Here is a 17,112-nt window from a genome sequence, read left to right on the forward strand (position 1 = left end):
AAATAAAAATGAGAAGGGAATTAGAAAAAAAATGACCCATCTCTTCTCTTTCTAAATTTTATCTAAAAATCATTAGTGCTGATCTTCTACTAAAACTCACAGCCGTCAGCACTGCGACGAACTTCCACATGATTTTAAGTTTCCAGATTGTCTTTAGTCCCATTTACAATCCAGGCTATTTCTCCAGTTTCTTGTATTTCTTCCTCTGAATGTTACAGTCACTGTTACAGGGATCGTGACATCTATCACCGCAGCTGTTTTTTTCTTCTTCTTATCTGCTATAACTGTATGTGGTTGGTTTGCTGCTTGTTTATCTGGACAGATCTGGAGGCAGGGATTCCCACAGGATCACAGATTTGTTCTTTTCCACGCTATTGTACGTTTAAGACGGGCCACCAAAGTGTTATCTTACCTTCAGATTATTTTTCTCCCTTAGAAATCTCCCTAAAAAAACCATGTTAGACTCACTACAGTCGGCTGCTGGCACCGCTGCGGTATCGTAAAGCAAAAAAAAAGCAAGATCCAAGCTTCTGATTGCATCCGCTCGAACCGAAACTGCAGAAATAAGTAAGGAATCATGACTTGGAGGTGTGCAGTTATGGGAAAATAATCAACAGTAACGTGGTGTGATGAAGCGGAGCCACTGTTATTGATTATTTTCCTGCAACAGCACATCATGGAAGTGCTTTATTGCTCTTATACCACAGCAATTTGTCAACAATTTATTTAAAAATGACACATCATACTTTTTTTACCCATTTAATATTGTGGAACGTCTACGAAGCAAGTTCCTATTCTCACTTACTTTATAGCAGCTATAAACGCTCGTCCCTGCACCAGTCTCTCTTTATTTTTCTGTCGAAGTTAACCCAGGACATTACTGAGAAACCGTAAACTCCTACCAACAGGTACGGTACAAAGCTCTGACACTGGAGACTCCTTCCATAAATGCTAAATAAATGTCTACTTACAGAAAGTTTGACACCATGACAATGATTACTGACTGCTGTTAAATAACAATCTGTTTATTACTGCTCTGAGATTACGTGCATACAGTACATATCCATGGGACACGCTGATTCATAAAGCAGCGTCAGGATCGTAACAGTAACTCTGCTTCACATCACATCACCCTGTCACTGATTATTTTCCTATAACAGCATGACACGGAGTGTTTTATTCCTTACTTAAAGTCTAAGGTGTACCTCTGGTATTTAAATTTCAGAGGTTATGAGGTTACTCAGAATCGCCTACTTTATATAAAACTATCTTAAATGTCACTCTAAGTATGTGTGTGTGTGTGTGTGTGTGTGTGAGAGAGAGAGAGAGAGGGGGTCGTGACTAAAAGATTAGAGAATAACCTTGCGCTGTCTTAAAGGCATATGCTTTAAAGAAACAGATGTGTCTGCATACAAATGTACACACACACACACACACACACACACAGAGAATGACCAATTAAACACACACTGAAAGAGTGTGTGTGTGTGTTTACGTTTTATCAAGTCCTTCAGGGATTCATGTTTTTTTTTTTCATCTTGTATGTGTGTGTGTGTGTGTGTGTGCTCGTGTGTGTGTGTCACTGCGGAGGAACAGAGACACCACAGAGAGGAATGAATAAAGAGCGAGTGATCAATAACAGAGCTGATTATCCAGTGTACGGCTCGAACACTCCTACACTGAAATAAAATCCAAATACACACGGAAATAAACGAGAAGAAACACAGCGTGGAGGATAAAAGACTGATGAGTGATGTCACAACACTGTAGGACTAACACTAAGATCAGATCTAATACATTATTTTATTTTATTAAGTCTCAGGTCACGCTGCTCTGCACCTACAGTCCTCTCTGATCACACCATCAACTGTCCTAATGGGCGTGGCCTAATATTCTAATGAGCTGGCTTGATTGACAGCCGTCTGTCCGAGACTCCCAGCCTGTGAGAATCAGGACTGTTTAACCTGACGTGTACCAGAGCACCCGATTAGCACAGCTAGCCCAGAAGCTACACTCACTAGTTTTACTCTCACTCAGTAGTCTGTTTTCAGTTGCTAGTTTGTTTTCACTCACTAGTTCCTTTTACTCAATAACTTGCTTTTTCTACCTGGGTTGCTTTCACTAGCTAGCTTATTTTTTACTCACTAGTTTGCTTTTACATACTAGTTTTTTTACTTTTAGTTTTGTCTTTCACTCACTACTTTGCTTTTATTTGCTAGTTTGCATTTACTTCCTAGTTTACTTTCACTTGCTAGTTTGCTAATTTGTTTTTGTTTGCTAGTTTACTAGTTTTACTTCACAGTTTGCTTTTACTTACTAGTTTGTTTAGTTTGCTAGTTTTGTCTTGCACTCACTACTTTGTTTTTTTTTTCTAATTTACTTTCTCTCACTAGTTTGTTTTCTCTAGTTTTGCTTTCACTCACTAGGTTGCGTTTGTTTGCTAGTTTGCTTTCACTTGCTAGTTTTGACTTTTAGTCATTAGTATGATTTTACTTACTAGTTTGCTTTTATTTGTTAGTTTATTTTTGCTTTGGTAGTTTACTTTTATGTGCTAGATTGCTTTTAATTGCTAATTTTTTTCGCTCACTAGATTATTTTCTCCCTGCTAGTTTGCCTTCACTTACTAGTCTCCTTTTACACGCTAGTTTGCTTTCACTCACTAGTTTACTTTCACTTGCTCAGTAGTTCCTTTTACTAGCTAGTTTGTTATTGCTAGCTTTGTCTTTCACTCATTAGTTTACCTTTGCTTGCTCTTTTGCCTTTTTTTGTTTGCTAGCTTTGTTTCCATATGCTAGTTTGCTTTTACTCACACATTTGCTTTCCCTTCGAGTTTACTTTTACTCACTAGCTTGCTTTCACTTTTTCTTCTTCTTCTCCATCTACATATGCCTCGGCTAAAATTCTGTTCCTTTCCTGTTATTGTTAATTACAGTATGTGTGATTAAAATCACAAGGTCAAATCTAATAAACCTGGTTTTAGAAATGACCTCTGCTAAATTAGTCAGCTATTTGATGTATTTTTGTACGTTTTATAGCTAGCAGTGTATCATAAAGAAGCAGAAACCACATCATCATGTCTAAATGAGATTGCCTTACAACATGCTAGCATGAGGCGAGTGTGTGATCAATTATGGCTAACCAAGCTAGCTGTCATTTGGCTAACTATTTTGTAACTAAAAAGACAAGATCACGGTGACTCTCTCTTTTTTTTTTTTTTAAATCTTGCAGTTTGCTAGCAAGCTAGCTAACTTTAGGCTAATTATTATATAGTGTAAATCAGTAGGGGATGTTGCTATCGGCGTGTTTAAAACCAGTGAGCTGAAGTTAAGAGGAAAAAGAAGGTAGCATGAAAGCTGTTAGCTAATGTTTTATGTGGTGCATCACTCACTCTCTCTACTCTGTTTCTAGGTGTGTGTGTGTGTGTGTGTGTGTGTTAGCAGCAGGGTATCATATTGACGCACCTACACACACTGTAATTAGCAGCACTGTTACTTAACATCATGATCAGTGAGACACGGTGAGTAACTCGCTCTTCTCTCACACTGACTTCCACAGTAACGTGAGACGAATACGCTCGGATATACATTTTATACCACAGCGCTGTCCAGTTCTGGATTCTGATTGGTCAGAAGGTGATTTATTTTCTACAACAGCAGCTCTGACAGTAGCGCAGCTGCAAATCACAGGTTTATATTAATGCACTCGTTCTTATATTAATACGTTATCGTTTCTATAGTAACCGCTCGTCCAGAGGGACGTGTGTAATCGTTGATGTGGTGAAGTTTTCTGTGAGTTTATTTAACTTTTATGGAAGGAGTCTCCAGTGTCAGTGTCAGAGGTAAAGTCGTAACTTTAACTTTTTTTTCTGACACCTTCAGGATGCTTCTTTGCGGTTTCTTGGGAACATGAGGAGCTGTTTTTTTTTGTTTGTTTCTCTGACAAAAAAAGTATGTTGTGTCACTGTTTAATAAATTGAAAGTTGGAAGTGGAGTGCTAACAGTTACTCCACTTTATCGATTTATTCGTTACATGTTGCACGACAGAATTCGTAATTGCGAGCTAGATGCATGACGCTGTTGTAAAGAGGATGCCACACCTCAACAAATGACCCACTGCGTATCTGCGTTTAAGCTAACGCAGATACACAGATCGTTTTGCATTAAATCAATAGAATCAGAATTATTTTTCTTAAATTGTGCTATGGAGTCGCAGGGCTAATGTTGCTAATGAGCAACAAGCTTATGATGTGAAACCTGAGCTAGCTAGCATATGATACTGTAGCAGTAACAAATTTTGCAAACAAATTTCGTGCAATAGTTTTCGTTGTGTTTAACATGTAGCTCTTCTATTTTTTTAAATTACGTTTTAATTAATTATGTTTTTTAAAATAACGAATCAGCGATACAGCAAAAATATCTTGACGAGTCAGAATACTGAATAATATTGGATAATAACACTATATTTCTTATATAGTCATTTATTTTACTACATCTTAATTTATTTATTTTTTATATTGCTTGTTTTTATATTGTTTTTTAGATATACACATGCTAGTAAAATAAAATCTTATAAAAATCTTATCTTAAAATTGACATGTATCTAATATTTCTCATTATGAAATCATGTTAAAACAAATATTAAAGGCTAATTCTAGATTTTTTTTCTTATTTCAAGCTTAATCTTATTTTATTACAGATAAAAACAAAATATTTAAATTGATTTCGAAAATTAATCGCTGATAAAAATGCTAAAGCTTGGCTGAACAATATTCAATAATTTTATCATTAACTAACATAAGGAGTTTTAAATAAAATGCAAATATATTCAAGATATTGTCCATTCATATTATATATATATATATATATATATATATATATATATATATATATATATATATATATATATATATAGCAGAGTGACTGGACTGCAATGAGATAATAACACTAATCCTTAGCAGGAGCTGTAGATGTGTACTCCTGGCGCCGGTGAAGGCCGCTGGGTGATTAATCAGCGTGTAGCCGGCGCCGTGATGGCAGCTTGATGGCAGCTAGTTTAATAAAATTCATTTTAAAGCAGAACCTTTACTGCACGTTCTTCAGTGTTAATGAGTGTGAGTTAGTGTGAGATGTGATCAAAATATTATAATATTAACACCATTTTCAAAGAGGTTTCCACGACACATTTAAAAAAAAGAAAAAGTTTGATGATACGTAATGATATTTAATGTCTAGAAAACATTTTTATATTAAAAAAATATACATTTTCATTAATAAAATACGAAACCAATATTTATTTATATTGATTTACAAGTAGCTCAAAAGGAGAAAAAAAACCTTTTTAAATTACAATTTTAAAGATTAAGTAAAACGTTTTTAATTTTTAAATTAAAAATGTATGTTTTGCAGATTTTTTTAAATTTACTTTCCTTTTTGGAGTTACATAATTATACTTGTTTTTTTATGACTAAAAATGTTTTTCTTTAATTGCAAAAAATAAAGACAAAATATTTATGTTATTAAATTCACATGGATGTAACACCAACTTTACTTTAATTATAAATAAATAAATAAGATATGACATCCACGATATCTCAGAAAAGCATATTGTGACATAATTTGTAACAATAACAATATTATATCGTCATATCACCATCCGGGACAAAAAATCGCATTATTTTCATTGCTTGAGTCGAGTGTCATGCTCCTTGAAAAAAAAAAATACCCAGAAAAAGTTTTCAAATTATAAAATGTATAAAAGACAAAAAAACTTAGCAGAAATTTGTTTCCCACAGTTATCATCAGTTTTTTTATATTTTATTTTTATTTTTTATATAAAAAAATGAATTCATAAAAAAAGTACCAAAAAATTTTCATCTGAAAAAGTGAAAAAAATCTTTAAAACTTTAAAAAGATTAAGCAAAATGTTTTTTTTTAAGTAAACAGATTTTTAATTGTTTTCTCCTTGTCAGAGTTAAATATATGTATTTATTTTCATGAATGAAAATGTTCTTTTTTAAAATATATCAAATTATGGTATTTATTGTGTCAAGTGTCACGCTCCTTGAAAAAAAGCATTTTCGAGTTCATGTGTATAAAAGCAAAAACGTAGCAAATTTGTTTACCATGGTTATCATCAGTTTTTTAATGTTGCCTAGGAAACGCCACTGTCAGTCATGCATGTTTTGATCAAACGGTAAAATGGAGGTTCCTGAGGATTTCTAAAAAACTTTAACTTTTTCTAAATGGAAATAAACACATTTTATTCAATCTCTCGGTCTCATGAAGCAGAGTGGGAGTCGGAGAAAAGTTGCATCTGAAGTGAAGCGCGCTGGTGTCATGGTGATGAGACGGTGAGGACACACACACACATACACACACACACACACACACACACAAACAGTGCTATTATTGTATGAGTCCTGCTTTCTTCCAGTACTGGTCTGACATTTCAGATGGCACTGAGAAATGACACGGCTCATGCCAGACTCGCTCGGGCCAAAAACACAGAGATGGAGAGAGAGAGAGAGAGAGAGAGAGAGAGAATCAGCAGGAAGACAGGCGGAGAGGAGTGAGGGAGCGAGGGACGCGAGGACGAGTGTACTGCACACTAAATCAAACTGAGGGAGCGAGCCAAAGAGTGGGTCGAAGCTGAGAATATAAAACTGAGAAAGTATCAGAGGACGAGGGGAGATAGCAAGAGAGCGAGAGAGAGAGAGAGAGAGCGAGCAAGAGAGCGAGAGAGAGAGAGAGAGAGAGAGAGAGAGAGCGAGCAAGAGAGAGTGTTCCGAGATGAAAAGAGAGTCTGAGTTGAATCTTAATTCATAGATTGCACTACAATCCCTCACGGGAAGCTATTTTTAGTGCAACAAAAACACACACACACACACACACACACACACACACTGGCCATAGGTTCTGTGGCACCTTTACCATTATACTTTATGTAGTGAACATATACAGCATAGTGGATGGAAACTGATTTGTATTCAGCCTCAGTGTGAAACCATGGCGAAGATGAAATCTGACTATATTTTATCTTCTAATTTAAAATGTATGAATTACTGGAAAACTCCACCCTGAGACACATTCTTAACACGTTTAAGTGATTCCTCACATGACATGTTTAAGTGATTCTTGGTGCTAATTTGTTGCTCGGCGTTGTATTTTCATTATTCCTGTCAGATGTTAGCAGCTGTGTGTCACACACTGTTATTGCTATTGCTATTGTTAGTGCAGCTACAGTGGCGTTTAATGGGATAAAACATTTCAACATTCTCAAATATAAAGGATAGCGATCAGTTTTCGCTGATAGCTCCTAAAAACAAACAAGCTACTTTTCTCACTCAACTTTTTCCAGCGTCGAATACAAAAACACGAGCTAGCTCAAAACCAGGAAACGCGGAAGCAAAGAACTCAGAGTTTCATGGACAAAATGCATGGAAAGACTTCGCAAACAATCTTAGACAAAATGGGGTATAAATGAGGAAATGAAACAAAGTAATACAAAACAGCTGGATGCAATCAGAGAACAAGCGAATGAAGGAGCAGGGAGGTGGAGACAAGACAAAAAAAAAAAAAAACATGAGCATGTTGTGCTTGTTGTCATGGGAACCACAACGCAAAAGGTGGACTCCATGACAGTTTGCACAGCTTGTGTATTATCGTCTTCTGTAGAATGATTTCAATACAAACCAAATCAACACTGTGTATGATCCTATAAATTAATTTAATATAAATTCAGTTCAGCTAATTTATTATTTTAATTAAAATTTTTATTCAGGAGTGTGTTTTTTTATGGATTTTTTGATGGATTTACACACTCTGTTTTATGCTTCTTAATTCTTATGCTTTTCAATTTTAAGCACTAATTCCTCATTTTGTGTAGACGGAAAAGTAGTCGCTAATGGTACCTGGCTCAGACTGCATCTTAAAAAAAAGGGGTGATGAAATGTTAAATTGGAAAAATGGCAAAATGACAAAATGGGCACACTGCTGACTACTCCCTTCAGAGGAAAACCAGGAACGCACTGATATAGTGCACTCAGGTTTGTTGCCGGTGGAGTGGCTGGCTGCTTTATGTCCCAGGGCGGCTTCATGTCTGTGTTACTTTCTGGCTCTCCCATGTAGTGATGCTGTCATAGCTTGTCGTGGCGGAGTCCCTGCTTGCACAATGTACACTGTCCTTAACCATTATGTGACAATTAGCATACCTAATAAACTCGCCCTCTCTCTCTCCCTCTCTCTCTCTGTCGAGCTACACATGCTTCTCCTGAGTTACAAGTGATCCTGACCCCTTCTGCTCTCCAGACCTGCCTGATCCATCCTGATGACCTACTCATGGTTGGAGTTCTCAGCCTTTGGAAATCACTCGCTGCTGCTATGGATGGACCCACATGGACAGCCTAAAGATACATGAGATTACTGTGGAAAGTACCACTTATAAACCATGAAGATGGCTTAGGACTGCAATTGCTATGAGCAGTTTATCAATGAGCAGTTGATCATTTCAACAAAATAGACTTCATATGAAAACTGTAATGAATTTCCTGGTTACACAGTTGCACTATTTGTCTATGTGGTACACAGTTATAGAAGGGAATGATTTATAATCGCACTATCTGTGTCACGCAGATGAGGATGGGTTCCCTTTTGAGTCTGGTTCCTCTCAAGGTTTCTTCCTCATATCATCTCAGGGAGTTTTTCCTCACCACCATCACCTCTGGCTCGCTCAGTAGGGACAAATTCACATATTTACAGTTTATTTTGATTTAATTTAATTTGAATGCATTTATTTCTGTAAAGCTGCTTTGTGACAGTGTCCATTGTTAAAAGCGCTATGTACAAATAAAATTGAATAGAATTGAATATAGGAAGCAGAATTCACGATGAAGTGAATTATTTGGATTCTTCCATCATGCTGTGCTTCTACAGCATCATCACTCCACTGTGGATGCATAGTGAACTACATGATTACTGGTTTTGAACCTAACCGTGTGTGTCGTCATGTGTGGACATGTGTGTACCTGTATGCCTATAGATGACCGGGGCGTTTTTAGATATTCCTCAGCTTTGGACACGAGTATGGCTTTATCGCAGGTCAGCACCGAGCTGTGGGAGTCTGTGGACGGGTGTCTTTTTCCCGCCATGGCCATGGCCGCCGCTTCCATGGCGATAGTGACGGCCTTGGCGCTGTCCAGGCTGTCCGTGGAGTTGTAGAGAGTGCGACCCAAACCGAGCCCGAGTCCCTCTGAACCCCACAGACCTGAGTAAAGAATAAAGAAGATGTACAGGACACTCATGTAGGATAGAGGATAAGGGAAAATAATCTAACGTCTCTCATTAAAAGATTATTATATAACAAATATTACTCAATTCAAGCTTAAAATGACTGATCATTAAAATGGCAGATAGCTTTCTTTTGCTGCTGTCTAGAAATAAACGCATGAAATAAGCAAATTTCTTTGCCAATTTTAAGCTTGAAATGAATATAAATACCAAAAAAATAGGCTTATAGGATCTTATATTCTTTTAAAATCTAACAAAGAGAAATATTCAATGAATTTGAATTCATTGAATTCAAGACATGATTTTTTGCTACAACCAATAACTAAACTACTAGACCAGCAATGATTAATTAAGACTTACAGATCAGACCCAACTCTTTAAATCTCTTCTACATTAGCAAACACAGATATACACTATAAACAAAGTCTTCTGCACTAAATTAACTAAAACTCACCGAATAAGCTCTTACTGTACACGAGCTAAAGCTGTGATATGATTCTAAACATTTTTCCTCGTACTGCCATCATTTTTTTATTTGGTCTCCACTGTTACTTCCCTCAGATCCTCTTTATATTTCCTATGTATAGCACATGGTTTTATCTTATGCTTGCTTTATCTTGCTTGTTTGGTTTGATTTAATGTCATGTACATTTTTTTTTTTTTTTTTTTTTTAACCTGTCATTGCTTTGACCATGTCTCCGCCCCTGTCCTATGATTGGTCTACTTTGCCGATTTGTCTGTGAAGTCTCGTTCATTTGTAAGTGTGCGTTTCTGAGCCTTATTTCCTCTTCCTGTCTCTTCCTGTCTCTTCCTGTCTCAATCCGAAACCCATTATGTGTTTCGGGCCAAAACCAGCAAAAAATGGTGGATCGGATATCGGAAAAAAGAAGAATGAATTCAATTCGATCCTCAAACAAATGGAAAAGATTGGACTTGGAAAAGATTTTTTTTGGAATTGGAATTTACATATAAAGTTTTACATATAAAGAGACTTGGTTGTATTTTTTGTTTTGTCTGATATTTGCAATATAGGTGATTTTTGTGTAAAAGAGTTTAACGTGTTTTTGTAAGTTGTGTTTTTAGCTTTGTATTTTTTCCTGTATTTTTTAAATGCTTCAGTCTGAAATAACAATTTAAAGCTTAGTACTTTTTAAAGAAAAACATGTCAGCTGGGTATCTATATCGGCTCTTACTCAAGGTATTTTTCGCTATCGGAAAAGAAAACGTGATTTTGTGCCATCTCTAGCTCCAGCTACGTTGGGTGGCGAAACCATTATTTCACTGCCCATATGGAGTAATAATATAGAGAGCGAGAAGGTGAAGACAGAGAAGAATACTAACTAGGGAAACGGATGAACAACGTAATGAACAAACACGTGTATTTCAATTATTCAGACCAACGCTACTCTTAAGTAGAATGTCAGTACTGGTGGTTTGGCGTGTACCTCCTCTGGCCAGGCGTCCCTCATGGTAGGCGTCCTGCGTGGACTCGGTGCTGCTTTGTGCTGTGATGGAGATGAGGGGTTTGGAGGCACTGCGGGGGGGCACTGGAGGCGGCGTCCGCTTATAGGTGGGAGTACTAGGGGTGTAGGTGACTGCTGGGGGGACAGATGGACAGAGAAATAGAGCGAGAAGGACAGATAGATCCTCTGACACGTGTACACCTGCACATTCATGCATTTATCCAATCAGCCAATCAAATGGCAGCAGTGCAATGCATCAGATCACGCAGATACAGGTCAAGATCTTCAGTTCATGTCGTCTGGTCTTTTTTTGCAATCTTCAGCTGTCCAGTTTGCCCACTGTAGCCTTGGATTCCTGTTTTCGGCTGTCAGGAATCCGATGTGGTCTTCTGCTGCTGCAGCTCATAAACCTCCTTTGTTCATTCTGAGATGCTTTTCTGCTCACCACGGTTGTAAAGAGTGGTTACTTAAGTTGCTGTGTCCTTCCTGTCAGCTCAAACCAGTCTGTCCATTCTACTCTGACCTTAACAAGGCCTGCAGAACTGGATGTTTTTGCATGATTTGTGTGAAAATTCCAAGAGATCATCAGTTTCTGAAATACTCAAACTGGCAGCAACAACCATGTCATGGCCAAAGTCACTGAGATCACTAACATTTTTCCCCATTCTGATGTGAACATGAACTGAACATCTTGACCTGTATCTGAGTGATCTGAAGCATTGCACTGCTGCCACATGACTAATGGCTAATGGCTAATACCATTAATAAGTAGGTGTACAGGGGATCCTAATAAATGCTACTCTCACTCTGCTTTAAAGAAGTTGTTAAAAATAAAAGATAAAACCCTGGTGTAATTTTTGGTGTAAGTCGGAGTCTGTGTGTGTGTGTGTGTGTGTGTGTGTGTGTGTGAGACAGTTGCGGCTGACAGTGTGGCTGACAGTTACATCCTCTCGTCCTGCTCTGATGTTGATTGAGGGATTAGACTCGAAACGCTTTCATGTTCAGACGAAAGCAGTCCTCTAATCCACCCAAGATGGACCCCTAAATGGCTTTTCAGGCTCGTCATGATGTCTCTGTTTCAAAACAGCTTTGAAAATTCTTTGCCCAAGGAGGACGGAAAGGTGCTGGCAATAAACATTTCGTATGCTTATGCTTCAGATATATTTCTGATGCTGACTGCTGCACACTGATGCTGTAGTTGTAATAAAACTGCATTGTGATCTAGTTTCATATGAAGCCAAATTAGCAGTGAATCAATAAAAAAAGAGTTATGGCAGACACAAAACATGTCTTAGCAGATTGTCGATGTTTGTGGCGTACATTTAATTTTTGTTTGAAATGTTTCTTTAACGTCTTACGAATTATTTGGACGAACTTGTGAGTGTATCTGTGTTTGCATGTGTGTAGATTTAGTCCTGTGTATTTTCCGACATGTTAAAGGAAAAAAGCTCTAAACTCTTGACGTAAAGCTCTGAATAATTATTCTCTGTGCATAATATTGTGTAACTCCAGACCTTTAAGAGAATAACAACAGTTTATCACTCCCGCTGTGGCAGAAATCACAACAGTGACATTTTGAGAAGCATTTGTTTCACAGCGTGATTAGCTCGCTCAGCAATTGCCACACAACCGCCTCATCAAATCACCGAAATTAACCACGCTTTCTGGCACGAAAGGAAAGCATGGCAAACGTTTCTCATCGTTACATGGTGTACAGCCAGTAAACACGTAACAAACTGAATAAACTTTGAAAAAAATATGAGTACTATTTGTTGTATGATTTTTTAAAAACTTTAATTACATATTAAAGTTGCATATGACGCAATTCCTGCGCGGGAAGTTGGGATGATTTCCTCAACCCCGAGTTCAGCAAATGACATCGAATCAACATGGCTGCTCACAGCATCAACAGGAAGTGCTGCAGCAGTTCTTTATTTTAAATGAGTTAAAACAAGTATCTGCTTTAGATCGTTCAACACACAACATATTTGCTTGTTAAATGTTTAACGCTGATTATACAGTTCGCTCATTTGTTTTGAGGAGAAAAATATACATCACTTATAGCAGGCTAGCTTGTTGCTAACAAAAGACCACAGAGGCGTCCGTGTTTTTTCCACACTTTCAAAAAAATGATGTAATTCAAAGTTCCTACTTCCCGCTTCCAAGGTTTAATCCTGAAACTGTAACACAACACTAATAATAAAATACATAATACTTATCCTTGATAAGTTTAACAATTAAATCTAACAGGTTTATTTATTGCACTTTTTATCCATTCATGGCTGCATTTGATGTAGTATTAACGAGAAACCAGAAAGTACAAACTCCTCTGTCCTAAAGTTACAGCTTTACTTCTGACTGTTACAAAGTGCTGACACTGGAGACTCCTTCCATAAACGTTAAAGAAAACTCTACTATACTGACTCTCTAGATTTAGGGATAAATAACTGAATACATAATTATATAAATAACTAGTTATGTTCTCTTATTGTTTGTTAGTCCAGAGTTAACAGAGTGACGTCAAATCAACATGGCTGCTCACACTGTGATCAGTATAAAGTTCTCCTTCTCTACTTTTAAATGAGTTTATAGCAGTACTAGCTTTAGATCAGTTAATATACAGACACAGTACTTGGTTAAATCAATAACACGCTCTACTCTACTATTCACTCTTTTGAAAAGGTAATCATCAACAATAGAGTTATCTCTTATGTTATCCACCTAGCTTGTTGCTAAGCTACTCGCTATTGTCTGTTTGCTAGCTTAGGCTACTCGCTATAGCACAACAACAACAGTTAACTCATGCAGTTAACTCATAGCTGTTGTTGCTGTGCTGCAATTTCAGTCCAAAATGTTGCATAAATGTTTGAATTTCACTACAGTAGAACAGAACTAATAGTCACTCAGGCCTGTAACTGTAAAAATGCGGTTAAAGGAGCATTTTATGAGCTTTACTTGCAATGACAGAGCAAACAAAAGATACTTTTGTGGAGGCGTCTATGGTTTTTTTTCGCTTCACACGTCGGACGTGCCAAGGTGGGAAATGACGTTATTACAACTTGCAAATTACCACTTACAGTGTGCCAAGAGCGCAGCATTAGTGTGTGTATTGCAGCTCAGTTTGGCAGCTCACAAAAAAAAATCAACAATAAATTCTGCAAAACCAAACACATGGTATCTTTGATTCACTTCCTGCAGCAGAGTCGATTCAGCGTCAAATCACTTTCTCATTGCAATTGAGTTTTTATCTGCACTTGAGTGTGATGGCGGCACCGGGGGGGAGAACACACCAGGGTTCCGTTTAAACAGACTAAACACTTCATATGTGAAAGCACCCGTAGAGCACTAATAGGGAAGGAAAGAAATCGTGAGAAAATCTGTGTTAATGCCAACCTGTCAGCCTTAAATGAATCGCACAGCTTCTAGGTTTGGCCAAAGGGACACAAGGATGGTCTCCATCGATTGTCTCTTTATTCTTCATTCCTACCGCATGGAAAGGCAGACTTAAAGGTGAAATCAGGACACCAGTGCTGATGCATAACACTGATAGAGGTGTTCAGGGGAAATGCCAAGATCTAAGAGACATCTGGAAAACAAGCCAAGAGGACTCATTCAACTAATCCAACACAGCGTCTTCCCCGAGGCGATCAGGCTTCTCGACATCCTGCTGCCACACAACACATGGCTAAATGAACGTACGAGACCCACAGCCTAATAAAAACACCATCACCATCACCACGTGCAATAGCACTTTATTGCACAATTACATCTCCTGGAGTTTTAGAGATTTTCCCACTTAGGTATAATCTTTATATGCTGCTATTAATGATCTACATCGCATACAACATGAGATTCAGTTATTGCGAAGTGTAAAATCTCGACCTGTCTCGAAGAGTATGCAAGTTTAAATCTCAGCAATGCTACATCCATTCGACTGGGAGCTCGGTGTCTAAGAGCGCATCATTATCCTGCTCTCTTCTTCACGCCGCGTAAATCAGAGCGATGCTAACCACTTGCGATCAAGCTCATATATACAGAACAGTTAGCAGTTAGTGTCTCCTCCAAGCGTGTTTAGCCATCTTATGACTTGCATGAATAGCGGTTACAAAAAAGAGGAAGCAGTTTGGCATCTCAGAGGAAGCATACGTTAGTTTTTAAAGCTCTCTAAAACAGGGGATTGGTGGGTGGAGTTTGGCTGAGGAGGAATTACAGGTTCACGAAGGGGATCTGACCACTTGGCATATATATATTTTTTCATTCAAGTCAGTGATTCTCAAATGGGAAGTACTATAAAGGGTATTACAGAATTGGAACAAAAATAAAGAAATTAGTCATTTTTTTCAGAGTCTAATTGAATGTAATTAGAACTACTAATATGATTAAAATGGATTTAATAAGTACGAATTATTGAACACCAGAAGCAGCTTTATACTGTAATTAGCACATTGCTGCTGTGGGCTTGAACATGAAAGAGCTGTGGTGTGACGAAGCAAATTGGACAAGTGGCTTAGTAAAGAAATATTAAATACAGCCACTTTTGAGACAAATATGTAGGACTGCGATTTATTTCCAATTAATTGTCTCACTACCTATGCAACAAATAAAACTACAGCGAAAACTACAACGAAGCGGAGTTACAGTTAAAACTCGGAAGCTGATTGTTTTCTATTTACTTTCTGTTATCGCTTGCGTTATAGCAGCTATAAACAGTCGCTCCCTTACTTTCCCTTTGAAAAAAATGCTGCTTGTTATCAAGAAACCACAAAACTCCTCCGTCCTGAAGAAAAAAAACTTTACTTCTGACTGTTACAAAGTGCTGACACTGGAGACTCCTTCCATAAACGTTAAATAAACATCTCCTAACAGAAAACTTCACCATATCAGCAACTGTCCTCTGTACGAGTCACTGTGAATGAGCCGTTACTATAGAAACCATAACGTATTAGACTGAGTGCATTGATATAATCCTGTGATTTGCAGCTGTTTTATTTCATCATATCAAACCAACAAACCCGACATTTCTCTTATTATTATTTTTGACTATTATTTCTTATTATTTGGATTTACTGTGTTGCCCTGCATTTGTTCTTGTCCCGCTCCACTACATTATTTGCACTTCATGTAACCTTGTCCACATTAGCACTGTATTGTCTCGTATATTCCACCTTGTTTCTGCTTATTTGATTTGGCAGTGAAGCCCCTGTGGGCGATTAAACGGACAATTAAATCATTAAAGGGTCAACATGGAAGGTTTTACAGCTAAATCAAATAACATGTCTCGAGTGCTACCTTATCCAATTGATCTATTCCAGTGAAATGGGACTCGTTTAAAAGACTTGCCTCTCAAAGGTCAGTCCTCGGTGAAGGTCATTTCTGTTCAGTCCATAGTCTTTAGCGTAGTCATATAAATAAGAGTGCTTCATAAATTTGTAGCATTCGGGGATCGTGTTTACACCAAACAACCTCAAAAAGAGATTATTTCATACCCTAGATAGACGGCTAGTGATTTAGCTAGTCAGTCCCGCACAGTCTAGATAGCTTCTGTGTCACTGTACTTTTAATACAGCTAAATAATCAGGCTGTCAGAAGCTAGCAATGGCTAATTACACTAGACTTACATGCTAGAAAGCTAGATTTTATTAATATTTATGTCCTTGCTAAACTAGCATTCACTAAACTTTTAGCAAATTGGCCAGGATTAGAGAGCAGTAATAACTGAAAAAACAAAGCTGTGAACTTTTTTTGTGGATAAAAACTACAATTTTTTTGAGGTGGCAAGATTATAATGGACCCAACGTACCCAGTGGTTTAGAAAATGTGCCTCTAAAAGCATTGTGTTTGGGAGCTGAAAGCTACATTTAGTCTTTTTTTTTTTTTTTTTCAAAAGAGAGTGACAGAACATTAAAAAAGAGCACATAGTTATGCTAGCATGGATTATTACATGATGGCACACTGAGTGTGAAAAGAAATTCCTATATTAATATATTCCTATAAGTTCCTATATTACTGTCCTGCTATTGTTCTATAAAATTCTATAATCCCAGAGCCCTATAATTCCAGGTCTCATTGTTCCCAGGGCCTTGGATTCCCAGGGTTTCATGTTTCTGGTGTCTATATAACCAGGGCCTTTATTTCTAGGACCTTATATTCCCACGACTCCATTTTCCCAGATCTCTATTTTCCCAGATGCTATATTTCCAGTTCCTTAATGTTCTCAGCATATTAGATACCCAGGGCTTCTATTTCCACAGCCTTTTATACTAAGACTTCATTTTTTAAAATTTAATGTCAGTGGAAGGAGTCTCCAGTGTCAGCACTTTGTAACAGTCAGAAGTAAAGCTGTAACCTTTGGTTTTCCGGCATCT

The 17,112-nt window shown here is 37.4% G+C and overlaps 1 protein-coding gene across 3 annotated transcripts in view; it reads right to left on the reverse strand.

The window, feature by feature from the left end:
- The window catches only part of dlgap2a (discs, large (Drosophila) homolog-associated protein 2a), a 165,965-nt gene that overhangs the window by 20,221 nt on the left and 128,632 nt on the right, over positions 1-17,112 (reverse strand). For all 3 annotated transcript variants that reach the window (XM_053237488.1, XM_053237489.1, XM_026944198.3), the window contains 2 exons: positions 10,730-10,882; positions 9,023-9,261 (listed from right to left, as the gene is read on the reverse strand). In XM_053237488.1, coding sequence (XP_053093463.1) covers positions 9,023-9,261; positions 10,730-10,882 — 392 coding nt within the window. The remainder of the gene's footprint in view (positions 1-9,022; positions 9,262-10,729; positions 10,883-17,112) is intronic.

The sequence above is a fragment of the Pangasianodon hypophthalmus genome, chromosome 10 (assembly GCF_027358585.1).
Source record: "Pangasianodon hypophthalmus isolate fPanHyp1 chromosome 10, fPanHyp1.pri, whole genome shotgun sequence".
Taxonomy (NCBI): domain Eukaryota; kingdom Metazoa; phylum Chordata; class Actinopteri; order Siluriformes; family Pangasiidae; genus Pangasianodon; species Pangasianodon hypophthalmus.